Source organism: Nymphaea colorata, chromosome 12, assembly GCF_008831285.2.
Source record: "Nymphaea colorata isolate Beijing-Zhang1983 chromosome 12, ASM883128v2, whole genome shotgun sequence".
NCBI lineage: Eukaryota > Viridiplantae > Streptophyta > Magnoliopsida > Nymphaeales > Nymphaeaceae > Nymphaea > Nymphaea colorata.
The window spans coordinates 6,554,786-6,581,220 of NC_045149.1; the positions used below are offsets into that span (position 1 = coordinate 6,554,786).

At 39.4% G+C, this 26,435-nt stretch overlaps 1 protein-coding gene across 1 annotated transcript in view; it reads right to left on the minus strand.

Moving 5' to 3' along the window:
• The window catches only part of LOC116265643 (uncharacterized), a 72,563-nt gene that overhangs the window by 22,683 nt on the left and 23,445 nt on the right, over positions 1 to 26,435 (minus strand). The window contains exons 27-44 of the mRNA XM_031646389.2: positions 24,162 to 24,275; positions 23,880 to 24,064; positions 23,681 to 23,789; positions 22,396 to 22,539; positions 22,026 to 22,313; positions 15,591 to 16,235; positions 15,294 to 15,488; positions 14,065 to 14,168; positions 6,198 to 6,484; positions 6,038 to 6,122; positions 5,599 to 5,955; positions 5,152 to 5,517; positions 4,726 to 5,056; positions 4,495 to 4,653; positions 1,216 to 1,379; positions 888 to 1,050; positions 515 to 784; positions 220 to 411 (exon numbers count right to left, since the gene is read on the minus strand). Of these exons, the coding sequence (XP_031502249.1) occupies positions 220 to 411; positions 515 to 784; positions 888 to 1,050; positions 1,216 to 1,379; positions 4,495 to 4,653; positions 4,726 to 5,056; positions 5,152 to 5,517; positions 5,599 to 5,955; positions 6,038 to 6,122; positions 6,198 to 6,484; positions 14,065 to 14,168; positions 15,294 to 15,488; positions 15,591 to 16,235; positions 22,026 to 22,313; positions 22,396 to 22,539; positions 23,681 to 23,789; positions 23,880 to 24,064; positions 24,162 to 24,275 (4,158 nt within the window). The remainder of the gene's footprint in view (positions 1 to 219; positions 412 to 514; positions 785 to 887; positions 1,051 to 1,215; positions 1,380 to 4,494; positions 4,654 to 4,725; positions 5,057 to 5,151; positions 5,518 to 5,598; positions 5,956 to 6,037; positions 6,123 to 6,197; positions 6,485 to 14,064; positions 14,169 to 15,293; positions 15,489 to 15,590; positions 16,236 to 22,025; positions 22,314 to 22,395; positions 22,540 to 23,680; positions 23,790 to 23,879; positions 24,065 to 24,161; positions 24,276 to 26,435) is intronic.

The following is a 26,435-nucleotide window of genomic DNA, read 5'->3' on the forward strand; positions in this document are numbered from 1 at the left end:
ACTTCCATCAGCTCAATAATAGCAACATAAACTGGTCTTTTTCTGCCAAATGCATTTATCTTTTGTCTGCACTCTTTAGTTGTCCAGAGACCATGGTTTTATCGCTATAAATGCCTGAAACCATAAGTGGGGCAACGCTATACTAGGTCTCTTAATTAACCATGAAATCAAATACTTACTAAATGCATGTAAAAATGAGATAAATAATGTTTCACATACCTCAGATTCAATTTTAAAGAAAAAAATTTCGTTCCATTTAGCCAGAGAAAGACCATCAGAATTACACTCTGAGTTTATAAAACATGTGCGTGCTGTTTGCTGCTGCTGCTTGGACACTGGCATGCAGTCATTTTGAGCAATTCGTATCGCAACCATGTACTGGTGAGTGTTCACCAGATCATCACAGGGAAACTGCATTGTCCACATGGAAGATCTTAATCAACTAAGAAACATACAGAAATGATAGAAGGAAATCAAAGGAGATCAGTTCTTTGTTAATGAAAAGTAACTTAACCTCTCCCTCAGTAATCATTACAGCAATCATCTTCCTCGAAGTGACAGCATTTATGCTCTTTATATGACAACCCCACATGCTCTTTGATACAGGAACCTTAATGGGCATTGCATTAGCTGACTGCAATCTGAATATTTTGGAAATACCACCAGATTCGAAGGCACGAAGAAAAATGTCACGGCCAAGTTTATTCTCTGGGATAATGTAGTAAACTCTCTTGTGATGGGTGTCTAGGATGTACCCCCCATCAGAAGTAAAAGAATCATGACGCTGCCAAATATATCCAACATCAAATAGGACCATATTGAAGGCCATATGATATAAATTAAAGAAGCAGATAAATTAATCATTTCAACTAACATTCAAGACATACCATCATCTTGTAGGATTTGTTAACCTGACTAAGACTACTCCAACTTGCATATGCTTGCAGAATTAGGTTTATATTTGAAACTGACACATTTATGTTCAAGTCCCGTGTGGAGGTAATTCGTAGCTGGGATGACATACCAGGTGCACTTATATCATACTGGTATCTGAAAAAAAGTTCAAGAGTGAGATTCTACTAGCTAAAGAAACATCCAGACATTTATAGAAATATAACCCAAGGATCAAATACCGAGGACCAAGCACATGCTAAGCAAAAAGCATTGATCACTATGAAACAGAAAGATGGAACCAACTTTCAGAAGCCAAATTACCTTATAAAACCATCCACAGGCTCTATAAAGGGCTCCCAGCAATCATTTTTGTCATTAAATGACTTCGCAACTGATGAGAAGCTCACAGATGAGTTCAGAACACCAGGCTTCCCATGTACACCAACAGCAACACTACTTAATGAGAAATTAAACAATGGCACCATCTGCATTTATCAAACAGAGATGGAAAAGCCATCAGTATAGCTGGCACAATATGCAAAACAACTATTATGATCTGCATTGGCATTTAAACCTGGGGCTTGTTAGGTAACAAGATTTACCTAAAAATTATAGGGAGCATTCTCTTTCCATCGGTTCAATGCCAGACATTATTCTGAACCTATATTAATTCTTTTAATTTCTTGATCTCAAGGAGGACACACTCCTATTTACGTAGAATCAGAGTCTTAAATATAACCAACATGTTGAAAATATCATTATAATTTTGGCACCTTAAAGCTGGCCGGCATTATCAGCAAATATTGTTGCCAGAAAATAAATATTCAGATAATATCACAACATTCCTTCTTTTCTTCAAAAAAATGTATGTCTTAAAAATATACTCTTTTGTTTATTCTATAATTTAAAACTTTCATGGATTTTTGTCAATGGTTTTGTAACAAAAATAGTAGAAAGGCCATAATTTTATCCTGAGATTGGTGATTTGTAACCATGCATAAAAAAGGATTGACCTTTCATTTAGTAATTCATCCTATCTGCGCTTTAATAACCCAGCCTGTTACAAAATTTACAAATATTAGATCTGTTTTAATCACCAGTGTTATCCTGCAGAAAGGAGAGAAGAAGAAGAGAAACAGATGCTATGAAGGGAGGGGTAGCAGTGACCAACTCAGCCCTCAACCCTGATTCATTATAAACTTGATCACTTCTACAAGATGGACAATAATGCCCCTATTACAGCTTAAGAAATACAACATGCCATTAGTGAAACAACTTAGGTCTCATTAAATTAGACATAGCCCAATGTTGGATGTTTTCGAATCTGGGTCCAGATCAAAACATTATTATATGTCCTAATACCTGTAACCATTGAACCAGCCATTGCCCATGTAAAGGCCTAGGCGTACACCAGCCCAACAAAGGTACAAGGTTGTAACATGTTTAGATAATCTAACCCTCAATCTTCATTCAAATATTAAATATTAATAATACACAAGGCATTCCCATACTTAAATATTAGAGTCCAAGATATTTTTATCCTCCACAGGCACAATATAGCATTCAAACTCCCACTAATCCAGAAATGTCAAGTTGAATTTAACAGGATCCACATCTCCTGGACCAAAATGGGCATGAAAGAGTTATGTATAACAGACAACTGGTGATGTCCAAATCAGAATAGTGGATTATGTAAGATTTTGGGTATCGAACTATAACCCACGATCAGTTTCAGCAAAGGAAAGGTTAAGAGAGAGAACAAGAAAAGGGAGATGAGTCTTTACATTCTCATGCAGCCCATTTACATAATGATTCCAATACACAATTTACAAGAATCTAGAATGAAACAATCACAATAATCTAGAGTCTAGAGTGAAACAACACAATAATCTAGAGTCTAGAGTGAAGCAACACAATAATCTAGAGTCTAGAGTGAAGCAACACAATAATCTAGAGTCTAGAATAAAACAATTACAAAAATTACAATCATAACCCTGCCTAGATAAATGTGATCAGACATAGTTAGACGTGTTGGATTTGGATCAGATTAGATCCAACATCTTATCAGATTATATACAAGAAAAACCCGGTTACACATCAATCACATAGCCCGGTTAAGATTGAGATCAAGCTGGCCCTAAGCCAATCTAATTCTGCTGCCTAGATGGTCTCCATTATCCTCTTGTATTCCTTTATTATTTCAGCAGACCTGTGAATGTGTCAACAAAGTTTGGAGAAAAGACCCCAACAAAGTTTTCCTGGCATGGAGGTAACTATCAGATCTCAAACTGTCAAGAAAAGCTCTGTGATTCAAACAAGTCTAGGTCATTGGGTACTGGTCTTTATTTGCAAAAAAAAAAAAAAAAAATTACATGTCAATGTCCCTCTTACCAGATCCAGAACCCTTAGATCCTACCAAAGGAATCATGGGTGCAAGCCTCATAGTATGCAGCGGCTAAACTAGATATCTGAACCAACTAGTGCCAGCACAATTTATTGGTCATGAACCATAATAAAAGGTTCCTGTGAAACAACCAACCCAAATCGTTGATCTCTCTTTCTCAAGCCTGATTGACATCAAGTTCTACATCTACTAATTGACAGTTTGACATCAGCCAGAACCGATCAATCAGTTTGATCGTCCAACATTATCAGCTTTTTGCCTTTATTACCTGACATGGACTTGGTTCCTTTTGTTTCTATCTCTTTACATTGTTTCACTTGTATTCACAAGCTCAGACTTCTTCCATCTATGCATTCTAGAAAAGAGTATTATCTCTTCTTTTCATCAGCATACCAGATAGCAAAGATATAATTGTTTCTGATCTGATCACGCAGATCAGACTAAAATTTGTGGTCTTCTTGCGTGTGTGCAAAAAAAGAGAAGAAAAAAGAAAAGGAATAGGTCCACAACTGAGTTCCTTTAACTTCAGGTTACTGGTTTATGTCAGGTGATTGAATTCTATTCCTGTGTTCCACAGTTTCCTCTCCTGTTTGTCTATCATCCCCTGCTTTTTCATATTTACTCATCAATAGGTTCCTCTTTGCATACTAGTCATTCCTCCGTTTCTTGAGTCAACTAGTTTCCAAAAAGCATACCCACACTAATTTCCTGACTTAGAAGAGAAGTTGTTCCTTTAGTAAAGGGTCAGAATTTGTTTGGGCATCTGGATGTTTCTACTCAGACCCCACCATGGTCTATGTAGCAGGAACCCAAGGATGACAAGGGGGTGCTCACCTCACAGCAGATTCAAAATCCAGAGTCAAGAAACTAGGTCCAGATCTGAACACTCCTTGTATGTGTTTTGGTTAGCGCACATCTCTATCTTGGCACGTGCAAAATAATTTTCATTGATTTCATAATGAGGGAATTCCTGTCATAGTTGTAATATTGTTTAAGTTATATTTAATTAGGGTTGAGGCTGATTTAGTTGTCGCCTCACTTCCCTCGACAGCACTCCCTTTTGTATTATCAAACAGGCTGTAGAGTATAAACTATAAAGTATAAAGTATAAACAGTACAACAACATAACAGAACAGATATAAAATTTATGTACTTATTGCCTGCTAGTGAGAAAAGGAGTCCAGTTATCTTCTCACCATTCCACCATAGTCATCAAACAGTGTTACGGAAAATGTCTTCACTTCTGCATCAATAACAAAATCATCTGATTGGCTTGATGCATTTGCAACTACCAATCTTAGTGCAAGTCTTTTAGGAGGCTTCTTTAATCCATTTCTAACGAGGAATGTACCTACCTTCATGATTCAAACATAATAAATGTCAGCTATAAGGTTTAGACATGAGAGAGAGAGAGAGAGCATACATACTCTATCATGCAGTGTCCACAGGCTAAATGGTTCTAATACACGTCTAAGTTCAGATGTATCCCACAAACTTTCATCTGGAAATTGGTCACCAACGACCATGTCACTCCGAATGCATCGTAATAATTGGAATTCATCTAATTTTGGAGGAAGCTTGCTAGCGATACATCCCAGAGCAACATACCCAGGAGGAGCCTCAGGCAACCAGAACGAAATGCTATCCACTCCCTTTTGTTTCTTGACATGACCAACAAGCTGAAAGCCTAAAGGAGCTTTTAAAAGGACATGATTGTCATCATGATGAAGCGAGATTACAGTACTTGGAGGCTCATAACTGCACATGTGGAGTAATGTAAGGATGAATTATCAACAGAAATGAAGGAAAAACTGTTTGTAGTATGCACAAGAATTTTGCTAAGAAGTCCATACTTTTGCATCGCAATATCACCAAAAAAAACCATCCCTTGTGGCACAATAGGACGCCATATGGATATTTTCTTCCTTGGACTGCTCTCCCTGTTCCACCAAATCAAGCTAAACCTGCCAACCACTTCATATCTCCGCCCCGAAGAAGGCACTGCAGCTCTTTCAGAGTCCAAGGGGCATATGCTGTCATCAGGGAGAAGACCTTGCACATGTTGGATATCAGAGGGTGTAGAAGATTCAATATGTTTGGAGAAGAGCATATGCCGTAACTCATAAGCTTTACCAACTAATCTTTTATTAGTAGGATCTTCAGGCAAAAATGATCCTACAGAATTATTTACCCTCCAAAATGCTTGATTGTTTGCATGCCTGCAATTAGTAGAAACCACACCGATCACCAACAATTGATATTATTACCTTAGGGAGGACCAATACAAGCCAACCACTTACTGTTCCGAAAAATGGATAATTATACAATCCCTCAGTCCACATGGTGATACCAATTTCTCCATAATGCACAAAACCGATGATAGAGGAGGTTGATTTCTCCCAGAAGAAGCCACACAGCCCAATGCAACATAACCTGGTGGTGCAACAGGGAACCATATGGAACAGATTCCTTCAATTCCTTTACAATCAGTTTGCTGAGATATGCTTATGGAATCAGGCTCACAAATTTTACGGTTTTTGGTTTCAAAAGATTCCTGTGAAAATAGAGCAGACCAAACGAGCTTGAATGATAAAGGCCTCTTCACTCTTGCAAAGTTAGCATTGACTGCAATGACTCCTCTTGTTGGTGGTTCATTCCTTACAAAATTTTAATAAGTCAGAAATGTTTAGGAATTTAAATTTCAGAAACTCAGATTTTATTTATTTCATTAGTTCTCACAATGGTGTCAGGTAGTCGCACAAAACAGCAAACCCTGGTGGAGCACGAGGCCTCCAGAATGCATATACTTGTTTTCTTTGCTCGTCTACAAAAAGGACAATAAGTAGTATTAGAATATAAACAATTGCAAAGATGCACCCAACAATATGATGATAAGTACCATGAACCATTCCAACTCTATCAAATTGAGAGCAAACTATAGTAACTTCCTTAGATATCCGCAAAAATGCTAAAATGTCTTGCTCCACTTCCAGGAACAACTGCAAAATACTGAAGGAGAAATTCATAACTATATCTGAAATACTCAAGTGAATATTTGTCTTCCCAGAAACCTTTGAGAATGTTATGGATGAATCAAAAGGCTCTATGACCCTAATCCCATTACTTTCCATGGTCAATCCGAGAACATCTCCACTCATTTCAATATCATTTTTTTCCATAATTACCCTGCAGTACAAAAGAACAGACAATTGGTCAGACAACTGAACAAAAGCATAGGGGAATTTCCCATTTAAAATCAGTGATGAACACCATTGATCTACAGGAGCTCAGTCTGACAGCAGTCATATTAAATGGGCATGACTTGCTAGGTTATAATTGCTTAAATTTTGTACTCTCTCTCTCTCTACATACATATATATATATTTATATATATATATGTGTGTGTGTGTGTGTGTGTGTGTGTGTGTGTTTTGTTTTCTTATTTCTTTTTCATTTCAATTAAGTAATTGGCTGAGTTAACTGGCTGCTGGAGCCAGCTCAACAACTCGTCTCCGCCCATGTATTTCTTGAGCAGCTACCCAACAACTAATTCCTATATCCCCATCTATATTTTTGAGACTTTGCTCACCTCCTCTTGTTGAGTGGACACTTCTAGCCTTTCAGGTGTACTATTGAATGAAGGAATGATACATCTCTGTTTGGTCCATATTTGGCAAATCCAGCGAGTTGACTCATGAACTGCCCAAGATGATTCAGATAGCAAAGTAACCGGGTCACAAGTCAAGCACTGATCCGATTGCAACCAAATACTACATGACGGTTCTAGATCGGCTGAATCAGTGATGCCCGCCTTGACTGTAGACTGCCTCATTCAGCACCTATTCCAGCTACTACCAAACATCAGTAAGAAATAAATGAATTAATCTAATTGTTACGGACCGACTTTTTCAATCCTTATTCGGCCCACACGGCGCCGAAGGTTTCCCCAAAACCTTCGGCCAGCCCGACTCTCTCTTGAGTTAGCGGAAGCGTTCATCTATCTCTTGGGACTGTGGACTAGACGAGGAGTGTAAAGCACTCGGCACACCATCACCCAGGTTTATCCAATTGTAGACCATCGGCAAGCCGTGGCCATGAGGCCCTGTCAAATTTCGCTATTTCTCCAAGTGCCTATCTACTTCCATATGAAATCTGGGTAGGGGTAGACTTCCCTTGGGAAGAAGTCCCCAACCGAAGCCAGTTGACGACTATATGTCATTAAGTAAGGCGGCCGACTATCGCCCTACTCGACGATGAGCATTCACTTGCTCACCCCCGCATGACTCTACGCGGTTGTGGAACGCAGCATATGCATCCACTGGGCGAGTTGCCCCTAACCCACCCCCTTGCGATTCCAAATGCTACGCCTGGGGAACGCACTTGATTCCCGAATGACGGACTTGCACTTTCAAAGGGACTGTTGACCATGATGCATTTATACGCTTCGTCGTTGCACCACCGTGCTACACATTCCATATGCATTGCTTTCTGCTTGACTCAGCGTCCGATTGAATCCCACATGTTTACCGAGCTATGCCTAAGCTGGCCAATTCCATTCGTTCTTCCTTTGTCCCTCCAATCTCCCTCGCTTTTGTTTCCTCTGCTCTCTCTTTCTCTCCCTCATATTTCACCACCACCCATGTCATCCTTTTAGAAAGGATGACAGGTCTCTCTTTTAAAAAGACCTGACTAAAGGACAACAAATCTCTTTCTAAAAGAGACCCAATCCATTGTCCTTTTTAGAAGGACAACATATATGTCTTACTTTAAAAAAAGATACGCCATGCTTTTTAAAATGACGACAACAATGAAAAAAAATAACCTATAATTTTCTTTTAAAAACTTTTATTCAATATAAAATTTTAGAGAAAAAAGTTTAAGTATTAAAATTTTTTTACAATGAAAATATTGACCAAAAATTTAAAGAACATATATACAAATAAAATTACAAATGATCAATTATTATATATATCTCACCGAACCTACACCCAAAATTTTTGGCAAATTGCCGCATCCACACACGCACTTGTATGAGTTAGCTATTTACTTGATTGTTACTTGTTATAATCATAGACTTGTTCAATTTTTTCATCAATTTGTATTGAAATTGTTAGAATATGTTGTGGGAACCGGGTCCATATCTGGACCCGGTTCTATGGGGCGCGGGTACCGAGGTGGGCTCGGTACCCTAGGCGGCTTCTCCTCTCTCCCTCTTTATATTGTCACTTATGTTTAAGTGTTGAATTAAGTGAAATATAATTTTCTCTCTCCTAGGGTTGCGGTGAGCCCCTAGGTCAGAGCTTCCCCGTGGTTTTTCACCTCTTTCTGAGGTTTTCCACGTATATTGTGTGTTCGTTCTCTACTCTCTCTTTGTGGTTCGTGTTCCTACATGGTATCAGAGCCAGCGAAGTTGGAGAAGCGTTTTTTTCCCGAGGATCGTCAAGTTTTTTCGTCGCCCGACGCCGTTGAAGTTCCGGCGCCGCTGCTGCCCTTGTGACGTCGCCCTGCTCTGCCGCCCCCGTCCTCTGTTCCGTCGCCGTCCACTGTTCCGCCGCCGTCCTCTGTTCCGCCGTCCTCTGTTGCGCCTCCGCAGTCCTCCGTTCGGCCCGTTCTTGGTTTCTGCCACCGTGGGTGGCCTTTGTGTTGCGCCGTCGCCTGCCTTCCGTCGCCGCTGCCTCATTCCCGTCGCCGCTGCCTCATTCCCGCCACTGTGCCTCTTGTTGCTGTGTGCTTGTTTGTGATGGCAGAAGCGATGGGGACTCAAAAAGATGCCGTTCTTGACGCTGGCAGCGCCTCCAAGACTGAGAACGTGCCGATCCAGGTCACCTCCATTCGTCTGACCAAGGACAATTACCTATCTTGGTCTGCCGCTCTCGAGATTGGGATTACTAGTCATGGGCGTCTCTCTTACATCACTGGTGACAAACTTGCGCCCATCAAATCTGATCCTCAATGGGCGACGTGGGCGTTGGAGGACAGCCAAGTGAAGGTGTGGATTATCAGCTCTGTGTCCTCCGATATCCAGCCCCTCATTCTGCGGAAGCAGACCTCTTTTGATATGTGGACTGTGCTTGCAAAGATGTATGGTCGCAAGAAGAGACATCTGCGCACCTATCAGATTAAACGCAGTATTTACTCCCTGACACAGGGTGATTTGTCTGTTGCTGCCTTCTATGCTGCCCTGAAGACCAAATGGGAGGAGCTAGATTATCATGTGACTGATGAGTGGAAGTGCGGTTCAGATCATTCCCTCTACTGGGAAAAGGAATGGATGGACCGTACGTTTCTGTTTCTGGGAGGCCTGCGGGATGAATTTGAGTCTATTCGTAGCCAGATTCTTAATGGTGATGAGATTCTGGGGATAGAGGAAGTATATGCTCGTGTTGAGTCTGAAGAACAACGTCGCCAGGTGATGCATCTTGACACCGGTCATGGCCCTTCTGCCTTTGTCAGCCATGCCTCAGGGACTGGGCAGCGTCCTGCCCGGCATTGCACTCATTGCAACAAGTTGGGGCATTCGGTGGATTTATGTTGGGATCTTCATCCCGAGAAGAGACTGGTCAGAGGTCGTCCTCCCTCTAGCAAGCGTAGCCCTTCTGTGTCTGATTCCAGTCAGAGCAATTCTTCTAGTGGTGCAAAGTCCAAGCTGTCCCCTGCTCAACTCAAGGAGCTACAGGCGTACATCAGCCGCCTATCTACTACCCCTGAGGAGTCCTCCACGTCTGAAGGGGCTCAGCTAGCCCAAGCCCTCGTTGCCTCGACTGATCAAGGTAACCCTTCTCTTGGTGATTGGATTGTTGATAGTGGAGCCACTCACCACATGACAGGGGACTCTAAACTCTTTCAAGAATATCAACTTTCCTCTGGCAAGCAACGCGTGTCTATGGAAGATGGGTCTTCTATCTCTGTGGCTGGGAAAGGGAGCTTGTCCCTGTTGAACAAATACCGTCTCCACAATGCCCTGCATGTTCCAAATATTCCTGTGAACTTACTCTCTGTCAGCAGTATTACTAAAGAATTAAACTGTAATCTGATTTTCTCTGCTGATCACTGTTCCCTGCAGGACTTGGTGACGAGGAAGAAGATTGGGATTGGTTCGGTTACTGATGGGCTCTACAGGCTGCCGGTACAAGTTGCTTCAGCATTGATTTCTGCCACGAGTGGTCACTTGTCTGGTGTGAACGATAGATCTACTGTTCTGCGATGGCACGAGCGTCTTGGACATCTCCCCTTCCAGTTAATAAAGAAGTTGTTTCCTCATTTGTTTGCTTCTGTCTCCATTGACTCCTTCGCTTGTGAAGTGTGTCAATTGGCTAAACATGTCAGGGCTTCGTACCCTATTTCATTGAATAAAACCACTCATCCGTTTGCCTTAGTTCATTCCGATGTTTGGGGTCCTTCTGGAGTACCCACGTGTGGTGGTTGTCACTATTTTTTGATGCTTATTGATGATTACTCTAGATGTACGTTCGTGTACTTGTTGCGAGAATGTAGTGAGGTTCCAGCAGTTGTGAAAAACTTTGTTGCCTTTGTTGAGACTCAATTCCATACTACTGTTCAAGCTTTCCGTACGGATAATGCAAGGGAATATGTCTCCCAATCCCTTGATGAATTCTTGAAAGGCAAGGGTATTGTTCATGAAACCTCTTGTACTTATACCCCTCCTCAAAATGGTATAGCTGAACGTAAAAATCGTCATCTATTGAATGTTACCCGGGCCATTATGTTCCAACGTCATGTCCCGAAGCGGTATTGGGGTGATGCACTTCTCACTAGTGCACATCTCATTAACCGTATGCCTACTAGGGTGTTGGATGGTCAGTCTCCTTATTCTACCCTGTGGCCCACTCAGAATCCGTGGCCTCTTACTCCTCGTGTTTTTGGGTGCAGTTGTTTTGTGCATAATCATAGCCCTACTCTCAAAAAACTTGATCCCCGGTCTATTAAAGGAGTTTTCTTGGGGTACTCTTCCACTCAGAAGGGGTATAAATGTGTGGATCCCACTACTTCCAAAGTGTATGTTTCGAGGGATGTCACATTTCATGAACATGAGTCGTATTTTCCGGTGAATCCACTTCAGGGGGAGTGTCTTGGGAACAAAGGGGAAGAGTATTCCTCTAATCAGCTGATTCAGTTTATGGAGTTTTTGGATTACAAGGTTAGTCCCAGTGTGATTGACACGGTCACGGTCAGTAATGAGAAGGACAGTCATATGGAAGGGGTCACGGTGGATGCTCAGCCCACTGTTGCCCGGGATCACTTGTTTGGCCAGGTTTATGTCAGAAAGGAGAAAGCTACAGTGGAAGATGTTGGTGATGAGGATAGAACCAATCCCAATCCTGTGATCTTCCCGGATGACCCAAGTCCATCGAATGAAGAGCTCCCCATTGCTTTGCGCAAAGGCACCAGGTCATGTACTTCTCACCCTATTCAGAGATTTGTTTCTTATGCTAAGCTCAGTACAAATTACAAATGTTTTATCACAACCTTATCCAAAGTTGTTATTCCCAGGTCGGTGGATGATGCTAAGGATGATCCCAAGTGGTTACATGCTATGACGGAGGAGATGGGTGCGTTAGCTAAGAACAAAACATGGGAAGTTGTTGATATCCCTAAAGGGACACACTTAGTTGGCTTTAAGTGGGTGTACAACGTGAAGTACAAACCTGATGGCACTGTAGATCGATATAAAGCTCGTCTGGTTGCAAAGGGGTTCAGCCAGAAGTATGGGATCGACTATCTTGAGACCTTTGCCCCTGTTGCAAAGTTGAAGACCGTGAGGGTTATTCTTGCTTTTGCTGTGCACAGGAAGTGGTGCATGGACCAGCTTGATGTTAAAAATGTGTTCTTGAACGGCCATCTGGAGGAAGAAGTCTATATGAGCATGCCTCCTGGGTATGTTCAAGAGGGAAAATGTTGTCACCTCAAGAAAGCTTTGTATGGCCTGAAGCAGTCGCCTAGAGCTTGGTTTGAGAGACTAAGGATCGTTATGAAGTCTACTGGGTACAAGCAAGGAAATGGAGATCATACCCTATTCATAAAGCAGAGAGATGGTCTGGTGAGTCTTCTCCTTGTCTACGTTGATGATATGATTGTCACTGGCAGTGATGAAGAAGAAAACAGAAAGATGAAGGAGAGATTAGCTAAAGAATTCGACCTCAAGGATCTGGGTAAGCTGAGATACTTTCTGGGGATAGAGATTGCTCGATCAGAGACAGGGCTGGTTATGAATCAAAGGAAGTACACTCTTGACTTACTAAAGGAGACAGGTAAACTTGGTTGTAGGCCCTATCTTACTCCTATGGAGTCGGGGACTAAGATAAGTATCAAGACGGGCACTATTCTGGATGAGGAAGGAAAAGGGCGATATCAGAGGCTAGTCGGTAAGCTTATCTATCTTACTCTAACTCGCCCTGATATCACGTATGCGGTAAATGTGCTAAGTCAATTTATGCATGCTCCCACGGATTGTCACTGGAAGAGTGCAGAAAGAGTGTTGGGATATCTAAAGAATGACCTAGGAAAAGGACTGCTGTATACTCGACAAGACAAACTTACTATTGAGGGCTACTCAGATGCAGATTGGGCAGGTTGCACTGACACAAGAAGGTCCACTACAGGGTATTGTATCTTTCTTGGAGGTAACCTAGTTGTTTGGAGAAGTAAGAGGCAAGAAGTATGTTCGAGGTCTAGTGCTGAGGCTGAGTACAGGGCTGTTGCAATGGGGGTTACAGAGATGCTGTGGCTGAAGATTCTTTTGACTGATATTGGTGTGGAACTGGGAGATAAAATGAAGATGTACTGTGACAACAAGTCTGCGATTAATCTTGCCAATAATCCAGTTCTACATGACAGGACCAAACATGTGGAGATTGACCGTCATTTTATCCGGCAACGCATTAACTCAAAGGAGCTGATTCTGCCATATATGAAGTCTGAAGATCAAGTTGCAGACGTCCTAACTAAAGGGCTTTGTACTTCTTCATTCGCAAAGAATGTTAGCAAGCTTGGCATGTTTGACATGTATGCCAAGCTTGAGGGGGAGTGTTAGAATATGTTGTTGTGGGAACTGGGTCCATATCTGGACCCGGTTCTACGGGGCGCGGGTACCGAGGTGGGCTCGGTACCCTAGGCGGCTTCTCCTCTCTCCCTCTTTATATTGTCACTTATGTTTAAGTGTTGAATTAAGTGAAATATAATTTTCTCTCTCCTAGGGTTGCGGTGAGCCCCTAGGTCAGAGCTTCCCCGTGGTTTTTCACCTCTTTCTGAGGTTTTCCACGTATATTGTGTGTTCGTTCTCTACTCTCTCTTTGTGGTTCGTGTTCCTACTGAAATTACTACATAAAAATTTATTACCTGACCTGATCAAGGTAGCTGAGTCAACCCACTGACCCACAACATAGCAGTCAACTGGTCTGAGTCCGATTCATGGATTTGTGAACTAAAATCTCGAGTAGGCCCAGGCGCCCAGCATCAATATCTTTAAGAAACTATAAAACATTCCATAGTTCTTCAAAATTTGTTTCCTATTAATCATAAACCTTCAACCTACATAACATGTAGGTGTATATGTGTACATATATACATGCATACATGTATGTATGTATGTGTAATATCTTGTGTACATATGTGTGTATATATACATATATATTTGTCTAAAATAACAAGCAGCAAGTTATGAAGAAATCCAAATTTTGAAGTTGTCATAACTAAGGACTCCGAATTAAATAAAACATGCATATATAGTCAAATTAACTGATACTAACCTGCTGAATAAGTCAAACTGCACGTGCAGCAGCTTAGTAGGAAGTGCTGAAGGTTCTCCAACATCTTTTGATGTGGTATAAAACGTAAGTTCTGGACCAATAGCCTAAGGAGAAAAAGGTTAGAAAGTCAAATGAATTTGATGGTAATCAAGAAATGAATAACCATCTCTATATGTGAAATTCAAAAAGAAAAAGAAAATGTGACATATAGGTGAGAGAAAAAACATGTGCCATTTGTATTCTCCTTTCTTTTCCGTTTTTGTTTTTCTCTTTTTAGGTCTAGACCAGCCTATTAAGGGCTGATTTGTGCTAGCATAGAGCTTGTTGGGAATGACAAGGAAGTGGCAAACAATGACTATAAGAAAAAGTATAAAGCTTGGAAAACCAGCTACCACAAAGTCATGCCTTGCCTTTTGAGTGTGGTCCATTTGTCCACAATTGCAATTTAGCTTACGCATCATGGGCCTACCTTAAAGAAACTCATAGCATGAAGTCCATAAATGTAATCTTCAGGAACGAACAAAATCACTTTTTGGTTTCAATGAGGGGATTGAAGAAACTGCCCATAAGAATAAAATCAAAACTGGAAATTTAGATCTGAACAGGAGGAGATGAGAAAAGAGATTTGAAGGAAGAAAACAAAGAACGAAACTTGAGGGACTTAAAGAAGTAGAAATATTTTGACTTGAAAAAAAATGATAATCCCTTGGGACATACATTTTGAAGTCAATAATCAGCACTAGATCTGACCTTGCTCGAATACCATGTCAAATTTGGAGAAGAAAACCAGAACTTATCAATAGAAAAGAAGAGAGAAAAACACAACAGTCATGATCTTTTCAATGCAAGAGATGAGACCTAATCTCTGCACTATAATATTTCGACAAGATTGTTCTTCAATATAAAGAATAATACAAAGTGAACTTCTACAAAATGAACTTCTACAAAATGCATATACAGAAACCTTGTTAATTTGGATTTCAGCTGGAACATAAGCTGATTATGGTCCAGTCTCATCCTTGCAACATGTTATTGTTATCTATCCCTCATTGTATTCTATGCATTTATCATGCATTAAATTAATTAAGTAAAACAGTAACTATTAATGCATTTCAGGAGCCGCATTACACATTGGCACATTCTTGTGCATCCTTTGATGACAAGCACTCACTAATAGCTAGAAAAGAAAATTCAAGAAGAATCTGAGAACAACAAGAATTTTACTGCACCTGCAACTCAATGACAATCTTGGTCAATGAACTACTGCTCTTAGCAGATGGATTCAATAAAGAATACTCTGCCACTTTGGAATAACTTTTTGCAGAAACATTATCATCTTTCTGGAGATAGACAAGATCATCAGAAGAAGCTGAATACCTGCTATCACTTCCTAATGATATACAAGAATCCAAGTATTCACCATTCTGCAGGAAAATGAATGACATTAGAAAGCGAAAAAACAATAGATTTTCTAATTTTGGCATTTATACAAACAAAACACAAGAGACAGATATCAAATTGATGACCTCTATGGTGACATTCTTGAACTGCAAAAATTTTCCATTTCCCACATATATAATGGCTTCATCGCTAGGATTTGACAGATCGATTCCATGCGTATCTTGTAGAGATAGAAAACCACCTTTACCATCATATATATAATGATCATATCCTTCACAATCAGCAATGAGAGGCTTCTGAGGTGAGAGTGAGAATTCTTCATATGGCTGAAAGTAAACTGGTTGATCAAGTACAATTGCTTCAATGACATCTAAGGAGTCTGTATTTTGATTGGACACCTCACTGAAAAGGTTAGGAATAAAAAATTCCACGAGCGCAAGTAAAAAATCAAGTGCAACAAGTAGCTGAGGCCTTTGAATGCTCAGAGATACAGAAGTCACTGACTTCTGAAAGTTGATGTCAATAATAAGCATTGTCACAACTGGTATCTGGTACTTTAGAATATCATTGCTTCTCTTGGTTGGCTCAAATTCTGAAACCTCAATTGGATCAGCTACTGTGTTGTCAATGTTATCAGGTCCTCCAATTGCAAGCTTAAATTCCTGTTGTGTCCCCTCTCGATCATCAATAACACTGAAATGCTTGAGGGTTGCAAAAACAGAGCTTTCACCAGAAGACCTAGATTTGTACATGACAGTTGCACCATCTATCTGCAAAGGTATAGAATATCACCATGCTTAACAAACAAATTATCAAATATATAACACTTTTTGTGCATAGAGTTTTAAAACAAATTTCAAAATAAAATGCTAAAAGTCACAGATTTACTGTCTATATAGACCCATTTACTCTTGTGATGGAAAAGATCCAAAACATAAGAAAAGCATATGAAGCTTTTAAATCTGAAATCAATATGGAAAAACTTGACATTTATAAATGTCCAAGAGTTGCAGGCAAAACAAGGTGCCCAGCCATTTTCTTCATAACAGAAGCTTCTTGATTGATGTTTTTGGATTTGGTGTGTTGGATATGAAAGGAAGACACAAATACGCAACTATAACCAGGTAAAGTATTTCAATTTTCACCTAACAACAAAACCTCCAAATACAGCGAATAGGTTTAGGTGGAATCAATAATTTAAGCTTAAGGGAGATCATAGTGGAATTTAGTCATCTAGAATAAGATAAATAATGAGCTTATATACTGCATTACAATTATAGTAGCTCTTATTAATAGGTTAAATTGATCTTCTACCTTGCCAAAAAGTGTGTGCAAACATCATTCATAGACTGACATAACATGAAAAGCTAGTTGGAACTCAGGTGTTCACATGCCTAATTTGAAGTTAACCAGCCAAAAAGAACTGAAAGGTACTGACCTTCAATTAGCAAATAAGCACAAAAGACTAATTCCAACAGTAAATAGGCCAGAGCATATGTTGTTTGTATTATGATATTGTAACACCCAAAAAATTTAGTCTCATATTGAAGATTGTGAGGGATTACATAAATGGTTGTCCTAGTTCCTAGTTTTTTTGGAGTTGGAGCTGAAACTGCTAGGGGGCGGGTTGGGATCCGTCGAACCAGGAGCCCAACTCCAAGAGTGGATCTGGTTGTTACAATGACTATCATAGCTGGTTCAACACTCAAACCTAGGGTCCCACATGCACGGACACGTGTGTCTTAAGGGGGGTGGATTGTAACACCCCAAAAATTTAGTCTCGTATTGAAGATTGTAAGAGATCTTCAAGGGCTTATGAAAGGGATTATTATATAGGTGGTTGTCCTGGTTCCTAGCTTTTTTGGAGTTGAAGCTGAAACTGCTAAGGGGCGGGTTGGGGATCCGCCGAACCAGGGGCCCGACTCCAAGAGTGGATTTGGTTGTTACAAATACAATCTCATGCCAACCGGTCCACATGGTAAATTCAAGATTCAATATACAACAATCCAAAAGTTTTTCCCTTTTTCCTCTTTTCATTCTTCAAAGATAATATCACATCTTCAATATTAAGTTATTAACTACACATTAGTACTGCTTCAAGCTAAGCAGCATTGGGAACCAAAGCAACTGAACAAAGAATTCACCAAACATTTTTGGCCAGACAATGAAGAATTCCCACCAATTACCAAACCTGTATCCACCGGTGACCTGTGTATAAGATAATCTCAAAAGTGGAGGCCTTAAACAATTTCTTTCCAAAGAAGATCCAGGCACCACAAATGAAAATTAGTGGGATAAGAGAACAAAGCATTAATAAAAAACTTCTTCAGCCTTTCTCTCTTTTATCAGGCATATGTGTGATTATAATTGATCACAAGGACCTAACAATTGTGCATTCATCCCTTTCCAGTATCTCCATCGCTTTTCTTTTCTCTCATCCTCATCATCTTCCTCCTTTTTCTCTGATTTTTGCCTCACATGCATTTCCATCCCTCATCCCTTCTTCATCTACTTCTCCCTCTACCAGTTGTCTATCCCTTTTTCTTTCTCTCTCTGTGTCCCTCTCCCATCTCTTCTCAGCTTTTGTCTGTTTGTCTCCCTCTCTCTTTCTCGGTTCTCCTCAGTAATCTTTTTTTTTTTGTGGCACACATAACCCCATATTGTTTGTTATTACAAATATGATTTACTCTAACTCCATATTGTTCGTTAACAGTTTGACACCATATACACGAATTTGCATGTGTTGTCTGAATTGAATGCGCAGATACTATCTGTATACATTAGTAATTTGCAACTATGTCACATGGGTGCTTCTAAATGGCTGCTGCACCCGTATCGATGCTGGTGCGGAAGCTGGTGCTTCTCTGACACAGCACATCTAGTTCAATCAACCAAACCGGGTCAAAACTGACCATTTAAAATATACACATAACCAAACTATCTCTAATCCAAAAAGTTATATGCATATATAGGTAAGTAAGGCTACTAACAGTTAAATAATTATGTAACAAATGATTTATATATATATATATATATATATATATGTATGTATGCTTACGGCACCTACACCTAATTTTTATTGCATCCGTACCCACATCTGCACCCGCACCTCGCACCCATGTGACATAGATTTGAAAATGATTATGAATATGTAATAATATGAATATGCTCTTGTTTAATTCTAAATCATTATCATTTTCTTTTTGGCATCCAAACAATAGAACTAGTATTGAATGATATATTCTCTTTGCATACTTTGACATATGTACCAAAGAAAAGGTAAAACATTTTACCATAACGTTTTCAATATTATTCATTTCTTGTCCATGATATTTACTAAGAGTTTTGCATCTAACTTACAAGGGTATGGGTGTGGGGGCAGTTACACACACACACATATATATATAGAGAGAGAGATGAGATTTCAAACAAAAAAGCAACGCATTCATGATTCATAATTTATAAACTATGAAGAAAGTGAGGAAACCAACTAACAAAGTATTAGTGAGTAAGTGCTCCTTTTCTCCGACAAGTTCCTATGAAAAAAAAAAATCTTCAAAAACAACAAAAATTGTGACATAATAATTATACATAAACATATTATCCTCCCCCCCTCCCCCCCAACACACACACACATGTATATGAGATAAATATAGATGGTGTAGAGGATTTTCTCTAATATATATATATATATATATATATATATATATATATGAGGCATGCCTCCCCATGCTAGGCCTCCTGCTGTGCATCTGATCTTAATTGGATGCACTGGAATCTAAAAGCCAAGAAAACATACTGAGAGTGTTGGAGATGGATGCCGTTGTTGCTAGTGTTCCGGAATTTGACTCTTTGATCATGGGTTGAAGGGCCGTCATGATTTGATTCAACGTTGTGGATATAGATGAGAGATCACATCCTTCATTTGCGACATTTGCGGCCTTTCTTTGATCAAATTGTCTAATGTTGTAATGTCCACCTTGAGGATATGAAATTCCCCGGTTGTGTTGCCCTCCTTGAGGATATGAAGTTCCTCCTTTGAGAAAATTTCCTCCAAGATTCCGCGATTGTCCTTCATTGTTGTTCAACTTTGGGCAACTAGGTCTTATGTGACCCGGTTCATGACAAAAGTGGCAAATAACTTTATATTCTCCTCTAATTTGATTCTTAAAGTGAGGAGGTCTAAAAGACTTGATGTTGTTTCCAGGTCTAGAGGCGGCTAAGGCTCTTTCTTCTTCTTGTTTTGAGACAAGAACACTATCTTTATCCATTTCTTTGGATAATTTCATTCTAGTTTCCTCTCCACTTAGCTTTGTAAGAAGTTCATGAATGAGTGGAGGAGAGGATGATGAAAGAAGGGCTGACCTTATTTGTTCAAATTCGGGTCGTAGCCCTTGAAGGAATTGAAAAAACCGAAATTCATCTATTTCATTTCTTGTAATTTCATGGCAATTGCAGTCAATCCCTAGTTCGGGACTTAGTTGATCTAACTCATTCCATACACTAGAAATTACCATGAAAAATTGTCTAACATTTTTCTCTCCTTGCTTGATACTTTGGGTCTTTTGAACCAAAAGATACTTTCGGGCCATATCTTTTTGGGTGAACATTCCCTTAAAGATATTCCCAAACTTCACTAGCCTTTTCATAATACATAAGATTTTGGGCAATCCTAGGTTCAATACTTCCATAAATCCATTCTTTAATCCTAGAATTTTTAGCTTCCCAATCGTCTAATTTTTTGTAATATTCATTCATAGCATTTTGTCTTTCCACTCCATCTAGTTGTTTTTCAATCTCATTTTCTATTTTGGTCAACTTGAGAGTGGGAGGGATAGACGTACCTCGTACCTCTTATGAAGCCCCATAAATATTTTCCTTTGATATGCATTTCCAAACATTTTGCCCAAAGTGTATAATTGGTTCCGTCAAGCTTGTATGGAGCATAATAGCTTCCTCCTTCGATTGACACTTTGGAGTCTTCCATGAGAGCAATACTTGAAACAATAATCTCCAATGAAGTCAAGAAAAACTCTTCTAGAAATTTCACCAAACAGTTGGTGAGGAGCCGCAGCAAAAGGCCTTCAAAAAATTATATCCTCCAACAAAGAATCTCTTCAATCAAACCAGCAACATAAAATCTCAGCAGCAGCTTTTAACAAGCTTTGAGAATCAGCCCAATGGCTCTGATATCATGTGAAAAGTGACTATAACAGTCACAAAGAATACATATAATACCAAAAAGGCACTAAGGCCAAGTGAAGAAGAGTAATACTCATTCAATAAACAATATGAAGGCTGTAAAACACAGCTTAGTTGGCACAAGGGGCAGCTCTACAATTTATACAAGGGAGAGTGAAGAGAAGGAGTAGAGGAGGCTGTTCTAGCCGTTGGAGATTCCAACGGCTCCTAAAAGAGCCGTTGGAACTCCCAACGGCTAGAACATTGGGTTAAAGGAAAATAATAAAAAAATAAAAGAATAAAATATATAGACAATAAAGCAGAAAAATAAATCCTAACCTAGATATAATATCCTAACATATCTTATTTTCTAACAAATATATCTTCACCAAGGTTGACCAGCCATTTTCTAGTTCCAATAGTTACTTGAACTTGAACTCACCGGGGTAGCAAAGAGATGAAGATCCTTGAAGGTGAAGAAAGAAAGAGTTTTAGAAGAAGATAAAAGAACAGAGATCTTAACGACCCAATCTAAAACTGATTCAAGTTCCTGTATGGTGGCTTCAAACACACCTAGTAGCCAACTTCAGTTCACACTCAAAAGGGCCACAAATCAAAATCAACAACTAGTAAAAGAGGAGAAGTATATAAACCCCTCAACATTTATAAAATTAATTTATATAAGACTATTTTCTAATCCTTGCACACATATGAAGTGTTGAAATCCATCCTTGCGCTTCATATACCAAGTTTGAGTGTTGAACTGCCTTTGGTACGAATTGCAATAACCTGATCGAAAATTGACTTGAGCTTAGCATTAACGGGTCCCAACCTGTCTTGTATCTCACTTTTCGCACCCAAAAAGGCTAGAGGTCAAGAGGTCAAGAGTCAAGACAGCTGGTAGTAGACAACATGAGTGCATAAGCACTTCAAGATTTCCAAAAATCTTCGATATAAGAATATTTTCAAGTCCTTCCACACACATAGGATGTTATAGAGGGGTTAAGAATTTTATAATCTTTTTCTGAATTTATGTGCCCATGGAGATGAGGATAAATGCCATTATTTTGAAATTTAATTAAGCAGGTCAAACAAGAGAATATCTCAAGAGAATGTATGCCACAATTAACACAAATACTCTACAATGAGAGATGACTATAAAAGAGTACTTTCCAAGTTATCATGAATAGCAGAAGATTGAATGGAGGAAACTTTTGGATAGGTAGGAAGAATCAACTCTTTTGAACATAAATGGCAATGAAAAGCCACTGGAGTGCGCCAAAAACAAATGGAGGAACAGCACTTCTTTAACTTTCCCAAAGGGTGTAGTGGCGCAAATGGCACACTCTTCAAAAATTGTTGAGCTTACTGACTTTTACCTGAAAGGTAGCAAGTGCTGAATCCCTTGATGCTCCTGAATGCACAGATAATTCCACAAAATCTAAACAAATGAAAACCTTCATGGAAGCCCATTCATCTTGAACCTGAGATGAAAACCTTCTGACATGTGATGTTTCAGCAATGTTTTGCTCGAGAATATCATCTTCAGTTTTGTTTTCATGAACAAGTGGAGGCATAGCATTCGGAGTTTCTGAAATATTTGACAATGCGCACTCAGAAATGATGTGGTACTCCTTACAAGATAAAGCAGCTTTAAGCTCTGCCAACTGCACATTCCACAATGAGAACATCAAAATGGAAAATGAAAATAATAGGAATATTTAGACAGCAATCATATATTTTGCAAACCTTGATAGACATCTCCAGGTCAGGGATTTGATGAAAAAGGTCACGAAGTGATCTCCTGATAACAACAGTTACTCCATTGATATCTTTGATGATATTTTCACCAGAATTTTTTCCAGTACCAACTGACAAATCTATGCCCTCAATCTAGCCATCAGGAAAAAAGAGAAATGAGAATATACAGAAGAGACCCAAACGTAAAATTTAAACAAAAAAACAAAAAACAGACTTGATAGGAGAGATAATGGCAATTATGGCCTCAACATTGGCAAGCAGTACAAAAAAAAGCACACAGAACTTGAATAAACAGCTCAATTTATGAATACGCAGGCAGCTCTGAGCGTTGTGGAAATTTCCCAGACCAGCCTTCCAGTTCTTTTAATTGCATGGAAGTGCCATAGTGGACATAGAACATGCAGAAAAAACAGATCTTCTCTAGCCAACATGAATCCAAGGCTCTTTAGACTGCACCAGCTGCTCACATGAGCAGAACCAAGAGGAAAGAGTGGAGACCCTTGCCCTATCCTGTTGCTTCTTTAGGATTTTGGAAAGCAAAACTTTTGCACTGATCTTTTTCAGGTAAAAATCAAGGGCCCTTTCAGACGTTTGAATAGAATGTATGGTTCCTTTAGAAACTTCCTGTAAAAGATTTTGGCCAACCTAAACTCTTCACATTAGAAAAAAAAAAATCATACAAATAAGCTGTTAAAAGAGCCATATATCTTGGAGGCCATCAGTCAGTTGTGTGATTGATGTTCAAGGAAGTTAAGGAACCAACCTGGCACATTTTGTAATTTGTAGTCCTGTACATCCGTAAAATATTTTTTTGAATTTAGCAAAGCTACATGACCAGGTTGGGATTTCACATCCAAAATATAAGGTACATGAAACTATAGAATTTCTGAGAGTGATAAAGGCAACCTTCCTTAGCAAGAAAACAGATGTGAAATTAGATGTCAGTTAGATTTACTGTTCATACAAATGATGGTCATAACTGTAACCTTGCTTTATAAATACTTCTTCCTGTAGAAGTTCTACTGTGATCATAAAGATGCTGTGATGCCTTACCATCATTCTCAATGACCCTGCTCCTCTGCTTCCATAAGGAACTATAGTGGACATGGTTCCACGTCACAGACAAATAACCTTGGTGTTTGTGAGCAAACGAAAGGAGATATACATCTAGTTTGTACTAATAATTAGAACAAAGGGCATATAACAAGGATACAGTTCCAATAAGGTGCATTGACCTTGAATTGCAAATGATTTCACAGCCAGATAAACATACCTCAAGTGTCAATATTTCTAAGTGCACAGCACTTGTATTATTCCTGTCCCCAGAGTACCAGTGGAACTCATTTTGGACTGTAATATGAAGAACATCTAACTCTAGGAAACTGCAAGGAAAGATAAATATATCACATAATTTAGAGGTACACAATGATTATCACAGACTAGGTTCTTCATTTAAAAAATTTCAAGCTTACTCATGGCTGTTTGTTCCACGAGGCATCAAAATTATAGGCTTTTGAAGGGAAAGGTCAAATCTTATAGCAGGGGATCCTTCAATCTCACTAGTTGTAAACCATTTCTCTGTATTTGTCACTTGGTCCTTCAGTTTGATAACAGTTGTTGGATCAGTGGGTACAAGCCCAATGAAATAATTAGTGACCTGTACCATTAGACAACAATGAAGATAATGATACAGTAATTGAGGATTAGTATCAAGGTTAAATAAACAGCAAAAGAGTGCAAATCAGATCAGCTACCTCCTGAATGAAGCGGTGCAGATATACAATCCTTACTTCCGAGAGCTGCCCAGAGAGCCCATAATCATAGCCTTCATAATCATCATCATCAACAGAGAATGAACTGAACTCCAACTGATTAAAGACGGTATTTAATTTCAAATAACTTATGATGAGAGCAAAGGCAGTAAAAAAGGAGAATACAAGTGAAAGCTAAGGCAGTAGAAAAGGAGAACATTAAGGAACATATGATTCAATTAAACTCTCGCCCATACCAAGGAAAAAACCAACTGTATAAAATAACACAATCTAAAGTGTCAATGAAAGTAAATGACTCGCACAATAAAGGCATTTAACCATATAGCGTACAGATAATAGAATTATAAAATGCAGAGAATAAAGAGTCAAAATAGATTCTGAAAATGAAAAGGCATCATGATCATACCTAAGATGAAGCATGTCTTACAGAGACAGATATTCAATTTCCAATAAATTAACTAGTTGCAGTTTACATACCAATAAGAATGTGCAGTAAAGTGAACCAATAACCTATATAGTATGTCTATGTCACATCTGTAAATGCCTATAATCATAGCCTCTATCATCATCATCATCAACAGAGAATGAACTGAATTCCAGCTGATTAGAGACAGCATTTAATTACGAAGAACTTATGATGAGAGACACAACATTGAAAGTATATTTTTTCAAGTGATACAGCGTGAAAGCTAAGACAGCAGAAAAGGAGAATCCTGAGAGGACATATGATTCAATTACAAACTGCCACCCCTATCAATGAGAAAACCAACTATACAAAATAACACAATTTCAAGTGTCACTGAAAGTAAATGACTTGGAAAATAAAGGCATTGGACCATATAGCCTACAGATGCTAGATTCATTAAAGGCAGAGAAATAGAGAGAATAGATTCTGAAAAAAAAAGGCATCATGACCATATCTAAGATAACCATGTCTCACAGAAACAGATATTCAATTTCCAACAAATTAACTAGTTGATACTTTATAGTGTACATTTCAACATGAAGGTGCATTAAAGTAAACCAATAAACTATATTGTATGTCTATGTCAAATGTGTAAATGCAGGCTTTGATATGGATGCTAGTGCAGACACAAGTGTAGGAATCTCAAAAAGCTTGGACGTGGAAAAACACCTACAGATAAAGAGTTACGCATGTTGATTAACAGGAAGAAGGATTTTGGAATAAATGTAAAATAGGGGTGGGGGGAGTCGGCATCCTAAAAAACCTGTTAGAGTTATTCCTGTAACCGGATAACCCAACTCTATAATTAGGGAGGGGATACAGAGTAAGGCTGAACAACGAGCCGAGCAACTCGAGCTCGGCTCGTTAAAACTTGGCTCGAAATCGAGTTTGAGTCGGCTGTTTTTGTACACGAGCCGAGCTCAAGCTCGTATTTCGGCTCGTCCTTTTAGTCAAGCCAAGTTCGAGTTCACTGAACTCGAACTTTTAAGCTCGACTCGGCTCGAGTAAAAATCGAATAGCAAAATGCAATTACTACTTATTTTGTTATTCTGTTTTGAGTTTCATTTCTCAACGTGTGTTCTCTCTCCTCACTCTTTTTTTTTCATCCAAATGGGAGGCCAGCACAGTCTCACCCACGACGGGCGATCCGTGAGGCTGCAAATCGCTTTTCCTCTGCTGCAGATCAGCTAATGCCCAAGGTGTTTACTTTCTCCATCTCTCAATCTCTCTCTCAATCTTAAACTCCCAAGGTTTCAGAAAATCCTCATTCAAGTGAGGGTTTTAGAAGTCCTCACTCAACGAGGGTTAAGTGAGTGAGGGTTTCTCCTTGCTACCTCGCTTGCTTGAGCAAGGGTAACCCTATTGCTCACGTGAGCGAGGGTTTCTTGAACCCCTTGCTCAAAGGGTTTCTCTTTTTGAAACCCTTAAAAACCCACGCTTGACAAGGGTTGCGAGTGTTTCTTGAACCCCTTTCTCAAAGGGTTTCTCTTTTTGAAACCCTTAAAAACCTACGCTTGACAAGGGTTGAACGAGCGAGGGTTTCTTGAAACCACATTGCTCGAGCGGGTGAGGGTTTCAAAGTCTGAGCTTTTCCCATTTCAGAAACCCTCGTGGGAGGGAGCGAGAGTTTCTGTTCATAGAGTCCTCTGGAAATTTTTTTGTATTTATTTTTCTAAACTTAGATTCTTCCCTCTTCCTCAGCAGAACGACCTTCCTCTGCCGCCCCTGTTGTTGTAAACGAGTTTATCGAGCCTTGGACTCGAGCTCGAGCCGAACAAGAAGCTGTCATC